Source organism: Danio rerio, chromosome 4 (assembly GCF_049306965.1).
Source record: "Danio rerio strain Tuebingen ecotype United States chromosome 4, GRCz12tu, whole genome shotgun sequence".
Taxonomy (NCBI): Eukaryota; Metazoa; Chordata; class Actinopteri; order Cypriniformes; family Danionidae; genus Danio; species Danio rerio.
The window spans coordinates 32,335,653-32,359,928 of NC_133179.1; the positions used below are offsets into that span (position 1 = coordinate 32,335,653).

General features: G+C 36.3%; 3 protein-coding genes across 3 annotated transcripts in view; 2 read left to right on the forward strand and 1 right to left on the reverse strand.

The window, feature by feature from the left end:
- LOC137490091 (uncharacterized) overlaps nucleotides 1–24,276 on the forward strand; it is a 392,659-nt gene that overhangs the window by 243,519 nt on the left and 124,864 nt on the right. The gene's annotated exons all lie outside the window — the stretch shown is intronic.
- On the forward strand, nucleotides 257–3,670 carry LOC110438911 (uncharacterized). Its single transcript, XM_073947555.1, has 10 exons — nucleotides 257–434; nucleotides 558–798; nucleotides 906–1,179; nucleotides 1,318–1,495; nucleotides 1,575–1,651; nucleotides 1,742–1,922; nucleotides 2,266–2,514; nucleotides 2,602–2,773; nucleotides 2,864–3,012; nucleotides 3,191–3,670. Exons 2-10 carry the CDS (start codon nucleotides 617–619, stop codon nucleotides 3,214–3,216), a joined length of 1,488 nt encoding a protein of 495 aa, XP_073803656.1. The 5' UTR covers nucleotides 257–434; nucleotides 558–616; the 3' UTR covers nucleotides 3,217–3,670.
- Nucleotides 6,580–12,613, reverse strand: LOC137490853 (uncharacterized). The gene is made up of 12 exons (XM_073946739.1): nucleotides 12,426–12,613; nucleotides 11,882–11,900; nucleotides 11,739–11,784; nucleotides 11,565–11,630; nucleotides 11,293–11,350; nucleotides 11,102–11,167; nucleotides 10,889–11,008; nucleotides 10,731–10,799; nucleotides 9,405–9,473; nucleotides 9,171–9,230; nucleotides 8,195–8,284; nucleotides 6,580–6,732 (listed from the first exon to the last, which is right to left on the reverse strand). The coding sequence occupies exons 4-12, from the start codon at nucleotides 11,621–11,623 to the stop codon at nucleotides 6,580–6,582; spliced, it is 744 nt and encodes a 247-aa protein (XP_073802840.1). The 5' UTR covers nucleotides 11,624–11,630; nucleotides 11,739–11,784; nucleotides 11,882–11,900; nucleotides 12,426–12,613.

Genomic DNA, 24,276 nt, shown 5'->3' on the forward strand with positions numbered 1-24,276 from the left:
GATAATGCTTTGAAATAGCCGCAAGTTGCTACGATGATGTACATCTGCTTAAAAAAACACATGCTGGAAATGTATGTTTTGCTGCAGGTTTCAATGGGTTTGCTGGTCTCAATATTGGTCAGGGCCAACACTGAGAACAGCTAGACCAGCACTGAAAACAGCATCAAAACATATCTTACTAGCATGTGATTTTTTTTAGCAGGGGTGGCAATTAAAAAATAAACAAACACATGCTTTTTATTTTTACCAGACAACATCTCAACAGGTTACCAGCTCCCCAGACCTACCTTCCACACCTACACATGTAGAAGTTGCATGTCAGGTAGACATTAAAGAGACTGTGACAGTAGCCACCAAAACATCACCAAATGTGCGATCAGTGGGTACACAAGTTTCTTTTCGTACTTTGCGGGACATCCATGTAAGAAGCAAAGGTATGTTTTATTTTATTATTTAAATATTTGCTGTTGTTTGTTTGTGCATTCTAAAGTTGTTTGTGTGCCAGGTATATTGTGTATTAAATAGCATGAATAACACAATTCCCTTTTTTTTAATAGGTATTCAGGCGAAAGTGTCTTGTCGTAATGTTGGCACAGAAACTATTTCTTTGCCAGATATGCAGCTCTCTTCAACACCAATTAAGGGTTCAATCTTTAGGCCAAGCAAGCGACCTCGTCTTTTGTTGGAGGAGGAGGATGACAACAATGATGATGAGGACGAAGAGTCTGATTTGCATGTAGAACCACATGACTCCACTTATAATCCGGAATCTGTTGTCACGGAAGATTCACAGTCAGTGTAAGTTAATGCATCTTTATCAACAACTTTGTAGTATACAGAATGTATCATACTATTAAATATAAAATCATAATATTAAAACATTGATTACACTTTGTTTCATTTAGGTTAGATCCAGAATCAAACTACATGGACAACAAATACATTGTATTTGAAAGCTGCCTTATAGACTTGTTTGGTTCCTGTCCCGTCTGTAAGACAAAGTGTGCCATCCAAAAAAGACAAATGGGGACTTTTATTGCATTCACACAGCTGTGTGACAAGTGTAACTACCTACGACAGTGGCAGAGCCAGCCCATAGTAGGTAGTACTCCAGTCGGAAACCTGATGTTGTCTGCTGCTACAGATTTCACTGGTGGATCATTCATTCAACTACAGAGGGTAATTTAAACAATAATTTAGTATTCTCAAATAATGCAACAGTAAAAATAAATGTTTATACATTTTAAATACAAATTTTATGTGTGCGTATGTGTGTGTATATATATATAATGACTTATTGCTTCAATATCTCCTTAGGTTTTCAAGGCCATGAATCTTCAAACGATTCAGTACTCTGCTTTCAGGAACCATGCCAGAAATTTTTTAGAACCTGCCATCATACACAAGTGGAATCTAGAGCAACAAAATATTTTTACACAGCTAAAAAAAGAGGGAGCGGTTGCATTAGCAGGAGATATGAGAGCTGACACACCAGGTATGGTGGGTTTATTTAAATCACTTTGAAATCTGATAAATGTATGTGTGTTAATGTATAATTCTTTTTTTTCAAATAGGACATTCAGCAAAATTTGGCAGCTACACATTGATGGACAATGAAACCAACAAAATTGTCGATCTTCAACTAATTCAGGTGAGTGTAAACACACAAGAACTGTTATACTTGTTTAAATTTGTAAATGTTTCTACTTATTTATTTGAACTTATGCGTACTTATCAACAGAGCAACGAAGTCGGTGGAAGTTATCACATGGAAAAAGAGGGATTAAAACGTTGTCTTGATAAGCTGGATGCTAATGGTTTAGCTGTTGACTACATAGTCACCGATCGCCATCCTCAAATTCAAAAGTACCTGAGAGAGCGTGGCATCACCCAGTTCTATGATGTGTGGCACTTTGAAAAAGGTAACAATATGTAATACACATGTATATATAAATATATGAGTAATATTACATTAGTAGCAAAAATCAAAAAATGTGTTTAGAAAAATAGATAGATAGATAGATAGATAGATAGATAGATAGATAGATAGATAGATAGACAGATACATACATACATACATACATACATACATACATACATACATAGATACATAGATAGGTACACCGATAGATATAGCACACCGCTACTTATGTGGCAATACTTGTATAAGTATTATATTTATAGAAGCTTAGTCATGTTGATTTTTGTTTTTCATTTGAGTTTCTTTATGTAATTATTTTACAAATTTTGTTTTTGATTGTACAGGTTTGTCCAAGAAGCTTGAGAAGCTTTCAAAAAGGAAAGAATGTGAGGTGCTGAAGAGATGGTTGAAAAGTATAAAGAACCATGTGTACTGGAGTGCGACTTCCTCCGTGTCTGGCCCGGAAAAGGTTGCCAAATTAACATCCTTACTGAACCACATACAAAATATACATGTTCACAATAACCCGCTGTTTCCAAAGTGTGAACACCCTGATGTACTTTCAAGAGATCGCAAAAAATGGTTCCAACCAGGTATTTATCCAAAAAAAGTTTATGAATTTACACAATACTGGTTAAATGTAGAGCTGCTGTTCGTATTTCATGGCTGTATCATTACAGGTTCACAGGCCCTCTATAAAGTAGAAAAGGTTTTGAACAACAAGAGAGTTGTCAAGGATGTTGCAAAACTCAGCCACCACTATCAAACATCCTCACTTGAGGCATTTCATAGTGTGATTCTGCGTTTCACACCAAAGAATGTTGTTTTTCCTTTTATTGGAATGCTGTGCAGGTGTTTATCTTTGTTATTTTCATTTAAAATATTTATACAATAGTTGTTACAATGTGTACATTTTTCATTGGTTTGTTCAATGATTTACAGGTTATATCTCGCAGCTATGCACCAGAATGAAAATTGTCAACGTGAACAGGCAATAACTACTACTGGACAGGCTGTGTACAAATTTGTATTTCCAAAAACGAAAAGGGGGGAATGCACAGCAAAACCAGTGAAAACAGAGCCAACATATGGTAAGTTGGATTTTTTTTTTATTATGAGTTCTTAATAACAAAATTACAAATAATTATTTATGAGAAAGTAAATATAAGCAGATTAAATAAATTATGAATAAATATCACAGTATAGTTGTTCCAAACATGTAATTGTTTTCTCAGAAAACATTTTTTTTTATTATTGGGCTACGTGAAGGACCTCATGGTCCTTGTGCTAGATGAGGTCTGTTTGGATCCAGCACCATATGTGGAAGAGCTGCAGTCCATTCCGGTTCCACCACCTCTTTCCTCTCAATTTGAGAAACCCTCAAAAGAGCATGTTATTTCACAGCATGTTTCAAGATTTAATCAAGGGGAGGCTGGAACCCAACATACTGTCCTGCTGCATTCGGAAACTCCTGGCGTATCCGGCGCACCACACATGACGGGATGACAACCCTCACTTCACGTCCTAGCCAGCCCCAGCACCAGCTAACAAAGCTGCGATATGACAGATAACGGAAACGCCTATGGCAATAAAAGGAAACGGATGTCAGCATTGCATATCAAACCTTGCAATTGTACATATGTGTATATATTTATTGTCTATTTAAGTTTTTTTAAACTGGTTTTCAGTGATTTGTACTTAGTAACTTAAAATACATTTATTAACATTTATTAAAATACATTTTACAAAAACTTACTCTTCAACATTTCTGTGTCTCAACGGTCCATAGTCTGCCCTGTATATATTATTTATATTCTGTAATGTGTACATGTTTAAACAATTGGGTTCAAAACCAGGATGCTGCACCATGCAAGTAGGAGGGTCTGGAACCTGCATCATACGCTGGACAACCTAAACCGTAATGTATGACAATAATTAATTTCTGCGTGGTCAACTGGCATGTATCCTTTATGAAAAGTGCACTATTAGTCAAACTCAGAAACATTAATGAAAAGCCATTAATGCAATTACATTACCTTCTGTGTTTCTTTGCAGCAGATGTTTTCTACTTCTGTTGGCATTTTTTCACAGTTATTACAAGTGCACCTAAAGAAAATTAAATGTATTCCCATAACAAAAAATTAGCTTGATTTTGTATATGTTGCCACATAATTATTGGTTGCTGTTATAACATTGAACATTCATCAACAAAACGGATAAAAACTAAATATTAAATATTGCTATTACCATTTACAAATGACAACCTATTTTGAAACTGACACTAGATGTAAAAGAAGAAAAAAAGATGTTATCAAGCCAACAGCACTTCAGAAATCCAGTGAAGACCGCAGCTATTCATTGTTTAGCACACATATTACTGTTACGGTAATTTCGTGACCGTTTTACTCAATAAAATATCATTCATATTATATATATATATATATATATATATATATATATATATATATATATATATATATATATATATATATATTATAACATATAATATATTTTCTGCAACGTATGTTTCATTATGTATGTACAAAACTGCACTGTTTTCAGTATAGGTTCGTCCGTGCTTTCATTTTTGTAAGTATTATTTTCATTCATTTATTCAGCCTAGCCATAATTTATAAATACCTGAAGTGCGTTTTAATTTGTCCTAGCCTTATTACGATAGAATGCCATTACGATTGCATTTTTATGGCGTGGTTAAACCTCAGAAGTGAACGAGAAAACAAAGTAGATCGTTTTACCTGCTCTCTATTACAAACGGAGACATTACAACCATCTTATAATGTACTATTTCCTATATACACTAGTATGGGATGTCATGTTTTTTATAAGTATCATTTTAATTTATTTATTCTGCATAAACATTTAGCTTTTATAATTACCTGAAGTGCGTTTTAATTAAGCCTTACTATGGTACAATGTTATTACGATCGCATTTTTATGGCGTGGTTAAACATCAGAAAGTGAACGAAAAACAAAGTAGTTACCTGCTAACGTTATCCATTAGAAAGGGAGACCTTACAGCCACCATATAAAGTACCATTTGCTATTTACACTGGTATGGAATGTAATTTGTACAAACTGACCATTACTGTGTTACTGTGTACTACTATGAAATGCTGATGGCTTGACCACATTCCTCTTACCAATGAACAAAACAAAAACGTACCATTCCGAAACATCTTGCAAAAGTCGCGTTAGCATTAGTTCAGCTGTGTCCTCTTCATTTTCTGTGTCTGATTCAGGCTCAAACTGATACGGCTTCACTGACATTATTTACAGTCTGACGGACAGCATGCAAAAGAGGCATGACGTTTCCTGGTGACGTGATGCCGATCCACCAACCAAAACACATTAGGTTAGCTGACTAATCAGATCCCTTTGAGGGCGGGCTTTATAGAACAAACCAGGAAATATGATGGTCGTTTCCATGTTAGCTCAGTAGCTGTATAAATTGAAGGTAAGATCTGTGAACAAATAACGTGATTTATTACAAATGCATAATGAACCCACATTGTTTTGCACCCCATAAACACAACCAAAGCTTAAAAAAGCTATTGTGGACCACCCCTTTAAAGTTCATGTTACAACATGTGGGCCGCATGTGAAGTTCATGTGTCAAAATTTGATTGTGAAGTTCATGTGGCAACATGTGAAGTTCATGCGTCAAAATTTGATTTTAAAGTTCATGTGGTACCATGTGGGCCGCATGTGAAGTTAATGTGTCAAAATTTGATTGTGAAGTTCCTGTGGCAACATGTGGGGCGTATGTGAAGTTCATGTGTCAAAATTTGATTGTGGGGAAAAAAAAAAAGAAGTGAAGTTTATGTGGTAACATGTGGACCACATGTGATCAAATGTTGCTGCGTGAACTTCACATGTGGTCCACATGAACTTCACATTCCAGACAGCATGTAAAGTGTATATGGTCATGTGTGAATTCCACGTGGACAACATAGTCTTGTTTGAGATGACCCACATTATCTTGCTAGCTGGCGAGATCCTTCGGTTGTAGGCATGAGGAGACTGTACTTGGGTTGGACACTTTATGCTTTCCAGTGTACTGAACCAACTAAACCTTAGCCTAATCTTATTTTTTGTAAAATTTTTGCAATAAAAAAACGATATAAATACAGATTTTTTTTTAAACTAATAAACCACAAATCACAGTTATCTATTGAGTATCACTATCAAAGGCTTTGACAGCTGATTTTGAACTTGCAGTGGTAGGTGCCTTCTCCTGTGACTTTGAGGCCACATGATCAAAAGGCGGCTGCATCGCTGATCAAATTTGGACAGGCAGTAGCCAAGTTTTGTGGTGCAACAAAGTCGAACAAGCCGCAAATCATTACATATGATTGATGTAAAGTTCATGAGGACAGTCACGTTACAACACATCTGAAAATGATATCATATAACATGCAGAGTACATGACATGAAACCCATTCCAACATCCTATCATACATATTAGATGCTTAACTATAATACTAAGCTAGTGTAATGTCAACCCACACTCATACTAACAAAAAATATAAAGGCGCAATGTTTGGTTTTCTTTTTTCTTTTTTTATTTGAATAAGCTATGTAAACAAAAAACATGTTTACAATTGCAATATTGCAACATTCACTTTAAAAACAGGTATTCACATTAACAGATATATATATATATATATATATATATATATATATATATATATATATATATATATATATATATATATAAGAACTAGAACAGCTTGTCCAAGACTGATCAGTGCTCCTTGGTACAGCGGGGACCTCATCATGTCATCATTTACCTAGGAAAAGCAAGGTCAATTTAGTAAAGCACTGCATTATCTGGAACCAATTATATTGAACTAATATGGGATGTATATTAGATCACCGGTCGAAAGCATTGTTACTTCTTTCTATAAAAATACACTGACACATATTTACCATAGCCTTAGCACAAATATTTGAGCAATCTGTCAAAAACTTTCACTGCAAATTTCTTTACATTGTTTCCTATATGTTGCTAAGCAATGCTTATACTTCAAAAAGCATTACTGTATTTATATGCTATAATTTACCAAAAAAAATGTAATTCTGTCTTCACGCACTGACGTATTCACAGCCACAATAATCACACATTAGCTGATGCACTTGGGTGTGCCTGAGGAAGCACCAGCATATTTTATTCTCCTTTAGTTTAGTCCCTTTACTTATCAGGGGTCACCACAGAGGAATGAACTGCCAACTATTCTACCAAATATTTTGCACAACAGATGCCCTCCCAGCTGCAACCCAGTACTGGGAAACATCCATACACACTCATTCACACACAAACTACGGCCAATTTCGTTTATTCAATTCCCCTATGGAGCATGTGTTTGGACTGTGGAGAAAACCGGAGAACCCGGAGGAAACCTACACGGGGAGAACATGCAAACTCCACAAAGAAATTCCAACTTAACCCAGCCGGGAATCGAACCAGCAACCTTCTTGCTGTAAGGCCACATTGCTAACCACTGAGCCACCATGTGCTGTGAATAGGTCATAAAGCTGCAAATAAGTAATAATGTAAATAAATAGTAAAATAAATAATAATAATAATAGTAAATAAATAATGCAGTTTGTTGCACAGTAGGGATGTAACGATTCACCTGACTCACGACTGGATACAATTCATTATACTAATCTCAGGATATAATTTAGTCATAATTTTTAAACTAAATTATTTGAAACAAACTGAAAGAGCCCTTTTATTTTATCAAAAGCTGCACATTTTTTGCAGAATGATATATTTTCTGCCATGACTAAATTGCTATTTTAAAAACAAATTGCAAAAAAAAGAATAACAAAAGAAAAAAAAGAACGTAAAAGAATAATGCAAACTAAAAAAAGCCTCATTAATATAAAAAACTAATACTGTGACTATGCTGGGATTTTACGTTTAAAAAGAAATATTAGCATAACTATGTTTTCTGGCATACGCTGAGGTCTTTGCACATTTACAATGTCCCTGCTAAAAAAACTTTCACTGATTCACTGTATATGTATATCATGTTAGTAATCACCAAAATGTTAAGCTTAGAGCAGGTGTCTTCTTAAGTTAAGCACTTAATGTGTACAGTGAATCCTAATATAAATCAAACTGATAAGAATCAAACTGCAAATAAATTTGCCCCTACTACAAGTCAAATAGCAAACTTAACAGTGGTAGGTTTTAGACTTAAAAAGAAGTTTAAATGTTACTTTAATATGAAGAAATAGTCATACCATGTGTTCAGAATTGTCATCATTGTCATTCAAAGAAGTGTCATCACCACCGTCAACAGTGCTGCTGGTGCTACTGCTGCTGAGGGAGTCCTGCATAAAGAAGACAATGACCCATTTTTTTTTTTTTAGCTAAAACTGCTTTTTATAAATACAAAGGCCTGTTGCAACAATCAGTGTATCAACTTGAGAGAACTTCTTAAGAAACAATGGTAACAGACAGGTGAAAGAAATGTGTGTGAATTTTCACATTTTCCTGACAACTATTGAAAGTTTGGTAGAGGCTGTTCAAATTAGCTGTTTAAAATCTGCGGTCCACCTACAGTGAAAGTGTAAAATGGCAGACATTCAAAAACGGTCACGATCAACATAATCATGGCCACCCCGATCATAATTGCATTTTTAGAAGAGAAACATTTCTCCTAAACTTTTGGATCCATACGGATCACAATTTACAGTTCGGAACACACGTGACTTGCGGATTAATAACTCTTTTATTCTTGTAGATTAATCCAACATTTATAATAATTGCAGAGAGATCGCCTCCTGCATCATTCAAATCACATGTATAAAAGCATTTTGGCATCTCCGGAAAATTATAATGATGACAGAAGAAGTTGTGGTAGGACCTACCCAAACGCTTTCTTAGGACATTAATTTAAGGTGTTTTCTGTCACTGTTTGTTTAGCCTGCTTTAATGCATACAGTGTAAACTGCGCAATCAAACATTTAAAGATTGTGAGCTCAATTCGAACCCGCGGAACATGAATGATAAATGATAATAATGATTTGCATGTTTATTAATTGTTCTAAGCGCTGGATTCAAATCTGTGTTTGATCAAGAGATATTCAGTTTTTAAACTTTTTCAGTTGGTTACAAGCAATCAAATTACAAATTAGAACTTGGAGAACAGTTTATAGTTCAGATATACTATATATATATAATTTAAATAAAACTCTGAAAAAAATAAGACCTTACTTCAAGGTCAGAATCCACATTTGCTTCTGAGCTATCACTGTCCGTGTAGGCATCAAAGAACTGCAACAGAAGAGGAGACAATAAATAATATGTTTGAATTTACGATTTCCCATATAGTGACCTTAAAACAACAGATTAAAACACGTTTTTAATCAGTCACCAAAGTGACAGGAAATACATGTGACATCTTGATAACTATAATAGCAGAAATGAAACAACACTGGGTGAACCTACATGTTCTGGTTCATCATTCAACCTGTTCTCTTCCTCATCAATGTCCTCAACAATGTGATCAGCATGTTGCTAAAACAAAAATATATAAATTAAATAATAATATAGCGGGTTGCTGCACTTTCTTTTCAAATTCAGTTGACTTTTTTGCTTGTACATTGACATAATTTTAGTCTGAATTACATGAACTATTCTAAAAATAACTTTTACCTGTTTATTTTTAAATCAATATATAAAAATGGCTAATAAAATAAATTTTCTAGTGAAATGTTACATTGTAAGAAATCAATAGCCCCCCTGTATATTTGTTTAGTAGATTTTTTAACATATTTAAACAATAGTTTTATTAACTAATTTCTAATGAGTAACTGATTAATCTTCACTCTGATAATGGTAAATAACAATTGACTTAATATTTTTCAAGATATACACTTCTATACAGCTTAAAGTGACATTTAAAAATGTAACTAGGTTCATTAGGTGAACTAGGCAGGTAAGGGTAATTAGGCAAGATGTTGTATAACAGTGGTTTGTTCTGTAGACTATCGAAAAATATAGCTTAGAGGGGCTTATAATTTTCAATCGTTAAAAACCTTAAAATGTTTTTTTTTTATTTATTAAAAACAATTTTTATTCTAGCCGAAATATAACAAATAAGACCTACTCCAGAAGACAAAATATTATCTGAAATACTGTGAAAATGTCCTTGATCTGTTAAATAATTTGGGAAATATTTAAAAAATAAAAAAATATATTTATAGGGGGCTAATAATTCTGACTTCAACTTCCCCCAATTTCTGTTTAATGGAAAGAAGATTTTTTTCAACACATTTCTAAACATAATATTTTTAATAACCCATAATTCTAATAACTGATTTATTTTATCTTTGCCATGATGACAGTAAATAATATTTGACTAGATATTTTTCAAGACACTTCTATACAGCTTAAAGTGATATTTAAAGGCGTAACTAGGGTAATTAGAATAATCAGGCAGGTTATTGTAATTAGGCAAGTTATTGAATAATGATGGTTTGTTGTGTTTGTTCTGACTATCTAGAAAAAAAAGTTTAAATGGGCTGATAATTTGGACCTTAAAATGTTTTTTTTTTAAATAATAAATGATTTTATTCTAGCTGAAATAAAACAAATAAGACTTTCTCCAGAAAAAAAAAATATATATTATTAGGCATACTATGAAAATTTATTTTATAAATAAATTTATAAATATATTTTTTTTTTTGCAGAGTTATTGTTCAAATACGTAAACATGATGTTCATCAAAACAATTTTTTCTCAGCTGTAACACCATTTTAACTCCATACGCACCATCTGCACTTCAAAGTTGCTGTCCAAGCCTTCACTGTCTCTGTTTGTGTTGTCATCAGTAGACTGCTGCTAAAAAGAAACATACTAGTAGTAAAATGTGGTGCTTAATCTCAGACATTATTTGAACTTAACATGAATCAAACAACAATTGAACTTACTTGTTTGGGATTATTGCTCAACCTGCCATCCTTCTCACCATCCACATTACACCCATTCTCCATGTCCATGCTTGCACTTGTGCCATCAATGTAACTGACTGTGTATTCATCGATAGACTGCTGCAGAGAAGGACAGAAATAATTTATCAAAAGTTAAAGGTCGATCTCAATCTAAGCCATTAAATGAGGTAGATATAAAATAAAGGTGCCTACTTCATGAAGTTCATTATTCAGCCATGCCTCTTCTTCATTGCTGTTTTCTTGAATGTATTTTGTGTGCTGCCAGAATGATATATTGTATATATTATATTAATTATATAGCTTTACAACCACTTTATTGTTTTTGTGCAGTGTGTTTTGGCTCATCTTAAACAAAATGCAAGACAATTACTCAGATAACACACCTCACAGTCCATAAATGCACCAGTGCTATCAATGGATTGTGTGTTCATCAAAAGACTGCTGCAGAAAAGGAAATGGAGATAAATATATCAAAAGTTTAATATTGTGCTTTATAATAACAGTAATGCAAGTTAAATTGCTAAAATATAAAATAAGATAACTTTTTATTTCACAAGCACATTTAAAGCTGTGTGTTATGCTCTGCCAAATCATTATTTATAGAGAAAAAAGACCATTATTTGCAGGCATTAATTATTTTTTAATTCAAACATACCACTGAATTACAGTCCAATTTAGAACCGGGTGCACTGTCTTCTTCTGAATGGCCATCATTAAACTTCTAAGTGGATACAATATATTAAATATCAATGCAGTAAGTTCAATAAATACTGGACTGTACTTAATAATAATCACTTATAATAATCATCATGTACAAATGTAATCTTACCTCTAAATTACTGCAAACCTTGCCATCTTGCCAATCAGAATTAGAGCTGCACAGAAATCGCGTAATTTCTTAGTTTTATCCATTCAAACAGATACATAAACAAAACTTCACTCTCCATGTAACGTCATTGAATCTCTGCTTACCTCTCGTCATTAGCGGGATCTGAAATGAAATCAGTAAGTTAGTATCAGTCGTTTTGGTATTTTAAGCAAATAAAACATGAAAAAAGATTGCAAAACGAACCAGGTGAACGTTATGAATATTATATGCTAACATTACTTGAATCATATACATCTAAAAAGTGGTCAGACAGGTTACGTTATGGCATTAAAAAAGATGCTGGAAACAGATCATGTGTAACGTTACGCGATGATCAAATAACGTTAAAATGTCCAACTTTAGTTTAATAAGCACACTAACCTTGCATTGAACAAATTATTAAAATACTGCGTGAGGAAGTTATATATTTGTAACGCTGGTGCAGTTTTAGCCTTTCTAGGAATGACCTAATCCTTATTGACCAGTTTAAGCGAGAGTTTCATATGAATATAAGGTTCATTTTGCTTTATTGGGATGACATTGTAATATTGAATTATTTGTCGCTTATTTTAAGCTGGCCACATATATTGTTTCACTGAACTACAAGGTAATTAGAAAAAAAAAACCTTAATACAAGCAGACAATTACCATTTTTGTCCATACGAGTCTCGTTGTGCGGGGTAAAGGTTCGTGGTCGTTGCGCAAATATCTTCTGTAAAGGCCTTTCTTCCTCTTCTTTCTTGAGGACTCCATATCCGAACAGACAGCAACCTACCACCATCTGACGTCACGTGTCGTGCAACTGTGCTGAAATAGAGTGGAGGAACTATGACGTCAATTTGTATGCAAAAACCCGGAAGCGAGTTAGCATTTTAGCACTTCCGGTTCCCTCGTCCCAAAGTCAATGGGTTTTTTGAATGGGGTTTCAGTAAAATCGCTTAAATAAGTTCCGTGGCTAACACAAATTCAAGATACTTTCACGTTTTGTTCTACGACATAAAACACATCAGTTACAGCACACTTTTGAATTTTTAATTCGGCCATGCTTCTTTAAAAAGACGGTTGCTATCAAGTTGCTAAATGGGACTACAGGCGGTGTCGGAGACATTATACGTCATCGAGCTGATCTGGTCTAGAGCGCAGCTCGCTTGTGTTGGGCATCTGGATTTGTCTGTTATTTAGGTATTTTCATGAATAGTATTTTATAGTTTTTTGTGTTTTTCTAATTAAGACTTCAGATTGTGTATAGATAGTGCCTTCACATGTAAAGGCTGTCGAGACAGATTCATTTGTTGATCATTTATTTTAATTAAACTATATTATGAAGATACTGCTCACCAATGCAAGCCTGTCTCTCTCCTGCCCTCAGTAATGCAAACGTGTGAATAAATGTGTAAAAATACAGACATATTTTAACGTGATCAAGTGATATTTCGTCTTTTTTATTCATCTGAACACCTTTTACTCAGTCATAACTGTAATATTTACACTCCTCCATAAAACGTATAGCAGATGTGACAGTATTGGGCTGCTTTTCGCTGTACGTTGTGACATAAAATGAATATTGAATGTTGCTCTGTATCCATCATGATGAAACTTGCAGCCATTTGATAGACTTGTTCCTCCTCATGCCTCATTTCTGTAATCTGTTAAGGTAAGCAGGCTGTGTGCGCGAGCGATACACTTATTTAAATATGTCTGATGAAAATACTATATAGGCAGTTATACACGCAGTTTTAAATCTTTTAGAACAACCGCAAAGCAAAACAGATGTATTTCCCACGTAAAAACTATCCAAAAGGCATATAGGTCTATGTATTTTTGCGTATTTATTTGTTTATAATATATAGCGTGGATTATAATATAATATACAGAGAGATTAACTCTTTGTCATGGACATTATTTCTAAAAATAAGCTTAAGAAGTTGAACCCTGTAGCAGGGTGGGGCTGACGTCACAGACGAGCGCCCCGAGGGCACTGTAGTCCGATTATAGCCTAATGTTAGCTTTTTAACTCTTGTGTTTGCATTTAAGATCCAAAAGTGCTCCAAGTTGTATTTTCGTGTGAGGATTATCTGGCTGGACAAAACGTGTAAGTGTAATGAACTGTGTTTGTACACAGAGCTTATTATTTGCAATCTTCGAAAAACCTATGGGAAAATCCTATAGGGATTTTCACAAGGGAACCAGTTTTATGCTAGCAGCCGATTAGCCTACAAAGTGATGTCATAGTTCCTCCACTCTATATATCGACAGCTCTTCAGTGGAGACTAACCAAAATTATATATTCTCATATTCTACCTATTAGATTTGAGAACTTTGTGCGAGGGAACTGACCCAGACGTAGAATGTCCCAACAAGGCGGACCCAGAGGTGGGCAAGGTCCTAACTTTGCCGGCGCCAGGGATGGAGGACAGCAGCAGCAGCAGGCCGGTCCAGGACTAAGACGCCCGAGAAACTGGCAAAATGCTGATGACGAGTTCACAGATCGTATGCTCGACATGATGACGGATTTGAGGACTCAGGTGCCGCGAGCAGGTTATATACGGACAGCATGGGAGAATCAACACCATGACCCCTTGACCCCGCCTCAACCTCATCGATTAGCTGTTGCACCAGCTGACAACCCAAGAGTCTTTGATGCGATCGGAGGTGCAGGACGCAATTTACGATCTATCCTGCGATACATAGATATGCCACCCTTCTCCCTTCGAGTGATGGACCATAACTTGATGGACGTGCTTACTCTGACCACAGCTAGTTTCATCTGCTACCTCAAGCATAACTGTGCAGACCTCAGGAAACAGCAGTTGGTTCTTGAGACTATGGTGCCCCAGCTCCCTGAACACATGGTGCTACGAGCGGTAGAGGCCCGTGAGGAAGTCAATCGCCTGCTGGATAACGTCCAGGCTCTCAGGGATGCGTTTTGGTTTGCTGACATTTGCGGGGGAAGCCCTTACCGCAGGTGACATTCAGCTTACATGGTCCAATTTCGGCCAATACGTCGATGACAATGTTATGCCGTCCATAGTACGAAGATGGCTAGCCTACATCCCTCAACATGCTCTTCGCGTGTGTGTTGTACTGGCCCAAGCAGCTGGGTCTGGGTTGACATCACTAGATGTTATTGCGAGGGCCATACATAAAAATCCTGCCTTCCCATGGATCCTGATACAACGCATGTACCCAGAGCAGTGGGACAATGCTGGGTTGGCCATGAGACGTGTGGGTAACAACCCATATTATGGGTTCCGACACAACCTCGAGCATGTGCGTGCTAACCAGTTCAGATATTTGGCTGCTTTCTGTGGCCGGTTACTGATAGCGTTAGGAGATGAAGCATTGGGTCGTTATCAGGGATTCCAGAATGACCGTCTTCGTGTTGATGTTTGTCGTGTTGATCCAGCTTATTGCAGGATATTTGGCTGCTCGTGGTCGTGAGGCCTTAGATATAGAACGACCAATGACAGACGCTGAGGTCCGTATGCAAGCGGCCATGGCCGACCTGGTGGCCCTGTATCCTGCAAATCTTGGTGGCTTAGCCAATATGGACGGGCACCCTGATGTACCACCACCTCGGCCACGCCGACGCAGACGTCCTGGTCATCCGAGGTTCGGAAATCCGAGGGACTCATCGGACGGTAATGACGATGACGATGATGACGATTGGGGCGGACGTGGGAGACCCAGGCGCCGGCGCAATGCAGGCGATCGTCCTAATGACGATGGACAGGGCAACGGTGGAGGTGACAGAAGTGCCCCTCAATCTGACGAGGACTCTGGCAGTGATAGGCAGACAGGTGGCTGTGGAACTTCACAAGGAGAGAGACCACAGGCGGTTACAGCTCGAGCAGCCTTGATGAGACGACTGGAACTTATGCGAGACTTGTGCGAGTGTGCGCCCCCAGGTCAAGAGCCTGCTCCCAACAACAACCCTGTCCTGCAGGATCCTGATGTCGTGGTTGAGCAAGAAGACGATGTGTTTGTAGATGCACCTCCTGCGCCTGCACAGTTGATCGACGCCACAGATCCCAATGCCAATGTCACAACCACTGACGCGGCAACCACTCAACGGATCGCACCTCAATCAGACACCCTCGGCGCTCTACCAAGCTTGGCATCCGGGTCAACTCAGCCGGCCACATCAGCAGCCACCTCCAGATTGCCACGGTATCGAATGGTTGACGGCCATCTCGTCGATAGGTCTGGCCGACGAGTTACCCCGGAAGAGATAAGCAAACTGTGGAGCGCTCATCGTACTGCATCAACTAGTGACGAGGATTCATCTCCTACGACCAGCACACCACGGGGTCAAGCTCGAGAACGGCTGAACACACACCCTCGACAGACCTTGCCCGCTCCTGGTCATACCTTAGTGTCACAAGGCCCGCCACCCCGTGTCCAGACACAATCTGAGACCTCTGGAATAGCACGTGATTCATTGAATTCCACATTGTCTGTGGCACCGTGGTTCTACGATGATCAAGATGGGACATACGAGCCTGTTCAGGTCGGTGAACATGCTCATTTAGGGTCTAATGCCACACAGGCCATTCAGTCCGCACAGGCAGACTCACTCGACCCAAACTCTTCTGTCGGGCCTGTCTCCTCAGTCCGACGCCAGCGCTCTCAGTCTGTCGCCGAGGCAATTCTGGCCTCTGTGGGACCAAATGCTTCTCAAGCCGACATATTACTGATCCACATCTCCCCCGCCCGGTCAGCCAACGGAAGTCGGTCTCTTCAGTCCGGCTCGGCGCCAAATGGAGGAACTACTGGATCTCCCGCCAACGCCTCGACCCACTCGGGAGTTATTTGAGCTGGTGTTCCCTTGCCAAGCAGGAGTGGGCAACCCAACATTCCGAGATTAACATGTTCCATTAGTCAGAGCAGGTGCTATGTTCAAATTGACAATCAGAGAAGTTTTGTTCTGGATAATTAAGTTTGCGTGCGGTTGCACCTATGGTTCTTAGGTTCCGTTAGTCAGTTAAGTTAAGATTAAAGTTATCTCAATGCTAATAGGTAGACAGTCATGAGACACTGGTGATTTTGATAAGTAAACATAGAAAGTGGAGAAGATACAATAACCAAATCTACCTCAATTTATATAGAGAAATACTCGTTCATTGTTTTCAAAAAAAAAAAAAAAAAAAAAAGACAGCTCCTCAGTTTACAAGAAATTGACTTGTGATTGGATGACAGATTAACTCTGTTTCTGATTGGTTGCAGTGTTGTTGAGGGATTGTGAAAGTCTACGCCCGCGCTTTTGTTTGAACTTGACTTTTGATTGGATGATCCGATTGACACTGATGGGTTGTGATTGGTTCCGATTACTGCTCTTTTACTTTTTCGTTGCTGAGGCTGAGACTGATAGTCATTAGTTAGTCGGACAAACCCCACATTAAACATGTACATACTAATAAAATGGATTAAAGAAAATAAAATCAGTGTAGGACTAGACACCTATGTAAAAGACCAAAAAATGTTACAAGACCCTAAGAGGATTGGTTTGGTGGAACATGGTGCCATTGGCTCGAAGCCACCTAAAGGCGGTCGGAAGAGTTTTCCTGCCCAAATACTAAGTGCAAAAGGTAAGTAAAACAGTTGTAATATTAACCCACTGTAACGTACTGAATTTATTGTTAGAAAGTCTGGACCATAATTGGCCGTACATAAACCAAATGAAATGTAAAAATATGCTAACTAACATTAAAGGCTGAACGGGAATTACTGTGTAACGTTAAGTTAACTTTATCACATGGCAGGGTTCTGGACATTTTTGTCAGGACGTTTTGAAAGGCATTAAGTTACTTCACGTTGCATTAAGTATTTTAAAAGAAAATTATACTTAAGTCTATTTTCTCAGGTTTATTTTATAATATTATATTAAATTAACGTAAGTTGATTAAAATACTGGTGGGGAGAGTAAAGCTACTATGGCAACAGCCACTTGGAAAAGCAACGGCGGCGACGACGATGCCATATTCCGTTGATACAGTTGATTCTGTTGATTGCCTAGCAACATAAAAGTAATCAAGTCAACAAAGAGGCAGTTCAGTGTGCCTCCCGTTTTCATCGTTTGCGGATGAGGTGTCATCATCTTACTATTCTATTTCTAATTTTGACAAATGACAAAAATTCAACCATCTTTTGAAGAACTAACGCTTGTGTACCAGCTATTTTAGTTTGCTAAACATTAATTATGTAATGTTACTTGTGTCTGCGCTACCAAATGCTAACGTTACCATCATGCTAACAGTTAGATGAGTAGTATGTATCCTTAACATATAATGTTAGTTAAACAAAAAATATATTTAAGATAATGCATTTAAAATGTAATAACAGTTTAATTAATTTAAGTTAGTGCAGGTTCAAGTAATTCTCAATAATTTAGCCTCACCTATTAATTGTATTAACATTACAGAGAGCCTTGGTAAAATAAGAAAGGCAGAACGTCTCTGGATAGAGAAACATAAAATTGGGACTCCATCAACATCAAAGGTATGTCCTTTGCCCTCTCTCTGCTGTTTTTAATGCTTTCCTGTCTCCACTTTTACTGTCCTATACAATAAAGGTTAAACCCCCCTAAAATAATTGTTAACTACTAAAGAAAGAAAAATACTAATTAGTTCTTTTAAATTGTCTTTTTTATTTTTGTTTCTACCTAGAATTGTTCTCACCTGTCTAATTTTTACTATTTATCCAATGTTTTCTGTTTTGTTAGGCCAATGAAGAAGATGATTTCTTTGATAATGGCAATGAATGTCCTCAAAACCATGATTTACAGGTATGGTCTTCCACACCTGAGTTTGAAGAACACTTAGAATAATGTGGGGCAGCATATCTGTTACATTTACTTATTAAGGCCAGAAGGAATTTGTAGATTCTTTTTTTAAGCTCTTTCTATACATAATTGTGAGATCTGAAGATTTTTATTTTATTTTAATTAGTCAAATAATAATGAAATAATTTCAAATCAATTATAGCTTTGTTAATTATAAAACTGTCAGTGAAATAGGAGGATTAATTGTTTAATTAAACTGTTTACTGTACATAACAGTCGCACCAAATAATAGAAACAAATTGCACCAAATATGACTTCAAAAACCAACCAGAATTTATAACAAAGGGAAATAAATAGTAAAGTGGTTTATACTGAATATAGTAGTTACAACTCTTAAATAAATAAATATAAATATATATATATATATATATATATATATATATATATATATATATATATATATATATATATATATATATATATATGCAAGGCTTGAAATTGCGACCATTTTGCGACCAAAATATTTGGAAGCATTTGTGCGATTGTATAAAATTGTTTTGTGTGACCAGTTTTTACTTCAAAATGTTCACCACTTGTGCAGATTTTGGAGACATTTACACAGAATGCATCTCTGCTCTTGAAACGCGAAACGCAGCGCTCAGGAATGGTTTAAAACAGTTGTCATGTCAACTTGCTGCAGTAAACAAAGCCAAGTCTGTAATGCTTGCCCCGCCTTCGCGCTCTTCTTATTGGCCCACCACTGCTCTAGCACTGAAATATCAGCTGTCAATCACTCAGTCAATGCCTTCAGGTCTGGGATGACAGAGAGAGCTACTAATGCTAAAAACTGTAAAGCGCTGTAGATGAGGATGAAGATAACACTGACAGATTTTGTTTTAGAAACCATGGCATCTAAAGTTACAAATAATGACACATCTTACTAGTGATCATGTGCTGAATGTTAATCCAAAATCTACACTTTTCCAAGAGTGGATAAAAGACCTCTATTGGCTTCAAGTACGCTATGAAAAGTCTGTGGGATGGAATTTTCAGGTAACTGTTTGCCACATTTAGCACGAGAGCTTCAGTTTATCCTTCAAATAATGGCCAGATGCTGTCCGCCGTGTAAGTGGCAGCTATATGTCAAATTTAACACCACGTACACCATCGCAAACGGGCTTGCACTGAGTAAATTAATATTGCTACTCATAAAAAGACCGGTATTGCTATTAACATAACGTATGCATATAATAAGATACAGTATATGTCAAAAACATCAGTACAATATCATACAGCACCCGTGAGAACAGCACAGTTATACCGTTAACAGATTCACTCATGTCAAGCAGTGTGTGCAGGGCCGGTGAGCGGTCCATGTATCTTTTGGTCACTTAGTTATGTTATAAAAAAAAGTATTTTCTTGTGATAACGGGGCTTCAGTGAGGCATATTTTCCTCACGCATGCATGTATTTCTATGCATATTTTTTTTTGCTTGTTAATTTGATTATTGTTGATTTTAAATGCAATAAATATGTTTGAATAACACTTGTAGTAAGGGTGCTTATAATTGGTGGGTGATATCAGGACATTTTTCCTGTGTAGCACTGGTGCTCCTAACTTTAAAAATTTAGGCGCAATCACCTGAAATTATGAGCACCCTTATAAGTTGTATATTACCAGATTCTATTATATATTAACACTCTAATCACAACTAACAAATAAACAAAAATCTGCATGCACTGCTTGACGTGAATGAGATGAACTGAATTAACAATAATAACTGTACTGTATGCTCATGGGTGGTGTCTGATACTGCACAGATGATATTGACATATAAGTTATATATGTTATATATGTTATATGTTATATATATATATATATATATATATATATATATATATATATATATATATATATATATATATATATATATATGATATGATATATGTTATAACTTATTATTTGCATACGTCATCTTCATAGCAATAACAGTCTTTTCATGTGCTGCAGTATTAGTTTCATATCGGTGAATGCATGCTCTTAAGCGATGGTGAACGCGGTGTCAGTCGCACAACTGACAGCATTGTGAGGATTAAATGAAGGATTAAATAATGTTAGAACAACTTGTGCTTAAAATGTTTAGATTTAGTGGCAAACACTGTTACCTGAAAAGTCCGTCCCACCGGCTTTACGGTAAATGCTTTAGTCATTTTCATAGTGGACTTTAAACACTAGAAGTCTTTTATTCACTCTTCGAAAAGTGTAAGTTTTTAACTAAATGTACAGTATAGGGTAATTTGTTTTTATTACTATAGTTATTATATTGCCAAAGCTATTATAAAGTTACTCCAACAAATCTTGTCTAACAAATTCACTATAGTATGGTTTAAAAACAGTAGTATATACTGCAAATTACTATATTATTTTTTTCATGTTGGTAAACTTAGGCATGTTTAAAGTAAGTTTATTTAAAGAAACTCAAATCTAAGTTTGAAATATTTTTTGTTAGAGTAAAAAGTAAAGTATCAGTATTAACGTAAAGACAAGTACTTCCCAATTTAACCGCAGTCACAACAACTCCGGTTCGCCATCTTTTCTTTCAAGTTTGTCATGTGAACATGAACAATAAAACATGAACACTAAGAAATTGTCATCATACACAAGTACTTAGTTGACCATGATACTAGCCACAGAGCTCAGTGAGAAGTGGCGGTTTAGTATTGGTAAACGTAGCTTGTGTGGACAGTACTGCAGTACTTGTGACAGTGACCCTACCATCACACTACTGAGAAATGTAGTTAAGCTAGTAATACACACTGAAGTAATATAGTTGAAACTGATGAAATAAGTAAAGAGTAAGTGGTCACATAAGCGGTCCGCACACAGTAAAAATGAAATTTGCAGACTGGATTTGTTCTTGAGAATAACTTTTGTGGTCTAGATCCTAACCCCATCTTAGCAATGGTAAATAAAAATTGCATAATGGGCTCAACAATCTGCAAAAATAGCAAGGCATTTCTTTAGATTTGTTACTGACTCAGATTTGGTATGGGCCTACTCGTTATTTTCATCATCCTCATCTTTCTGTTAACCACTCCATTTACTTGTTTTGCAGGATGATTTATACTTGACCCCAAAACGATCCAAGGTAAATTTGTATATATCTTCTTTGTTTACACTTAATTAGATGCCTAACATTAGGGGTGCCCAATACTTTTCCTATAGATCTACCTTCCTGAGTTCAGCTTTATTATTATTTTATTTGCTTGTTTATTTAACCGGGACAATAAACTTGACATTGTTATACAAAGATAACCAATGTTTCGTACATAGGGCATATAGCATAAAGCTTGCAACCTTGATCAAACACAGATCCTATTACAGCTGCGGTCACACTAGAGTTATAGCTTGTGAAATTCTGTTGTACAGCGCTGTGAAAAGGGGCAGGATTAAACAAGATAATTAGACTTTAAAAAAGCGAGTGATTGCTCCATGTTTTAAATTTCTGTCCAGAGAGATCATGTATTAATCTTTGATTGGTTTCACGCAGTCAAGTGATGCTATTTCGCAGGTCAGAGTTCACCAATCTTGTACTTTGCAATACAGCGAACTGCGAAACTTGTTGCACAAGCTTGCATTTCTGGTCTGATGCACTCGCTTGCGTATGAATAGAAGTCTATGGGGAGAAAAGTACAGTGTAACCACAGCTTTAGTCGGTTAGTTTAGCTCGAGCCCTGATCAAAAACAACTAAGTAGGGTCTGAATAAGCACTTGGTATTTAAAGACAGGAACTCAGAAAGGTAAGGGACAGGGACAGGATTGGGCACCCCTGCCTAACATGGGCTGTTTCTCAATTCCAAGAATGCAACTGACTTGCGTTCTTGTGAAGGCTGTTCTTACCTCAGAAAAACAAACTCTGGAGACCACGAGAACAGACAATGCGTCCTCTGAGAAATGAGATGCTGCGTTCTTCCTGATAGTCACATGACCTTCATGCGTGTTTAACTGCAAACTATTTAAACATAACATCATTCATACGATTTATTGATTTTCTTTTTTTCTGTATATGCTGTGCACAAAGATCTTACAAATACATAGGTTCCACTACATTCATTCTTCCATGGCGGGGCTCCACGCCAAAATTTATCCCGCCATGGATACATTACAGCTTTTCACTCAAAACATTTTTTTAAAACTGTTTTGAGTTTTAGAACTGAACTTTGGCAGTTGATGATGCCGTTACACGAGGACGCAAGAACCCTGAAGAATGCATATTGAGAAACAGCCATGATCTTTATTTTTTTAGACCCTTTTCACCATTCTTCAAGAGGTTAAACAATGATTAAAAGTAGGGAAAGGACAAGTTCACCAGCACTTAAAAGACTTAGTTAATTCAAGGCTTAGTTACCAAAAAATATATTAGACAACAATTCAACTGTACACTCTTATCTACACTTTTTACTTCACAAATAGAGAGACTACAAAGAAGAAGTTCATGAGCTTCAGGAGAAACTAAAAGAAGAAGAAAAGGAGATACGGAGATTACGAAGATTAAACCTTTAACTTCAAGAGGGTATGTAAATGAAGGGAACTGTTTTGCATAACCATAGTTATAATTTAATTGTCACGTGGTGGTATATTTCTTAAGTTAAATGTTCTTTGCTTTGAGTGTAGGACTTGCAGATACAATCAAAAAAACAGTGCAAGATGCTTTGCTGGAAACTCACTGTGCCCCCAGCCAGCCGGAGCCCACTGTCATTACAGAAGAGATAAAGGTATTTTTTTATATAGTCAGGAAAAAACATTTAAACCTTATTCTTGGTCTGGATGATTTTGTCAAAAATATTATAATGATAAAATAAATATTAATACTTTACACAATAAATGTCAAATCTCAATTATTTTTTTAAGTTTAAAAGCAGATTGTTTTATTTAAAAAGTTCTAAAAACCTGAAAGTTAATTTGTTAAGCTACTATAAATTATCAAAAGATGGGAGAAAAAGGAAAAAAAGGTCTTTGGTTACATTTAACAAATCTGTGGTACAATGTTTAAAGAGATTATTATTTGTAAATCTTGTTTTGAGTTAAAATAAAATTTAGCAGGTTTTTCTTAGTTACTGCATGTTCTTATGAGTGACATCAAATCTTGTTTCCTTATATACTTTTTCTCTTATGTGAAATCCTTAGGACTTTTGTTCATCTGTAAAAATGCATTTTTAATACAATGTGAACAGATAATTAGATTGAATTTGAATGTATTTATATATTTTTCATCTTTACAGAACAAGTCAGTTACTGATATGCTCAACCCCCATGCCCTGGAATACACTAACAAACTCGAAAGCTACAAGAAACTGACAAGGGCGTTGATGGACTCTGTTTTTTCGGCAGAGGAGATGTCAAAATGCTCTGTCACAGGAAAAAAAGGGGTTGTTGGGGATAAAAGGCCCCGCCTTAACAGGGGTGATAGCGTTCCGGCACCACGCCGGATTTCCGGCGTACTGTGGCTGCGGGGGAAAAAAAAATCAGGTTCACGGATATTGATCTGTCAGAATTCACTCACTGCTGAAAGCGCCGGATTGGTTTTTATTAAGTGCCATTTTGTGTGCTCGTGAATCATCTTTTGAGTGTAGACGCCATGTAAATAAAAGATTAATTGTGTAATTTAGAGAGCTTTATAAATTATAACGGATCTTTGTGAGATCTCTATGAACTAA

Coding starts and splice junctions, on each gene's coding strand:
- LOC137490853 (XM_073946739.1), bottom strand. CDS start 11,623: ATGATGGCCATTCAGAAGAAGACAGTGCACCCGGTTCTAAATTGGACT. Junction 11,168..11,292: donor GTGCATTTATGGACTGTGAG/GTGTGTTATCTG, acceptor TCATTCTGGCAG/CACACAAAATACATTCAAGA. Junction 6,733..8,194: donor ATGACAATTCTGAACACATG/GTATGACTATTT, acceptor TGCTTTTCCTAG/GTAAATGATGACATGATGAG.
- LOC110438911 (XM_073947555.1), top strand. CDS start 617: ATGCAGCTCTCTTCAACACCAATTAAGGGTTCAATCTTTAGGCCAAGC. Junction 2,515..2,601: donor CAAAAAATGGTTCCAACCAG/GTATTTATCCAA, acceptor GTATCATTACAG/GTTCACAGGCCCTCTATAAA. Junction 2,774..2,863: donor TTTATTGGAATGCTGTGCAG/GTGTTTATCTTT, acceptor AATGATTTACAG/GTTATATCTCGCAGCTATGC.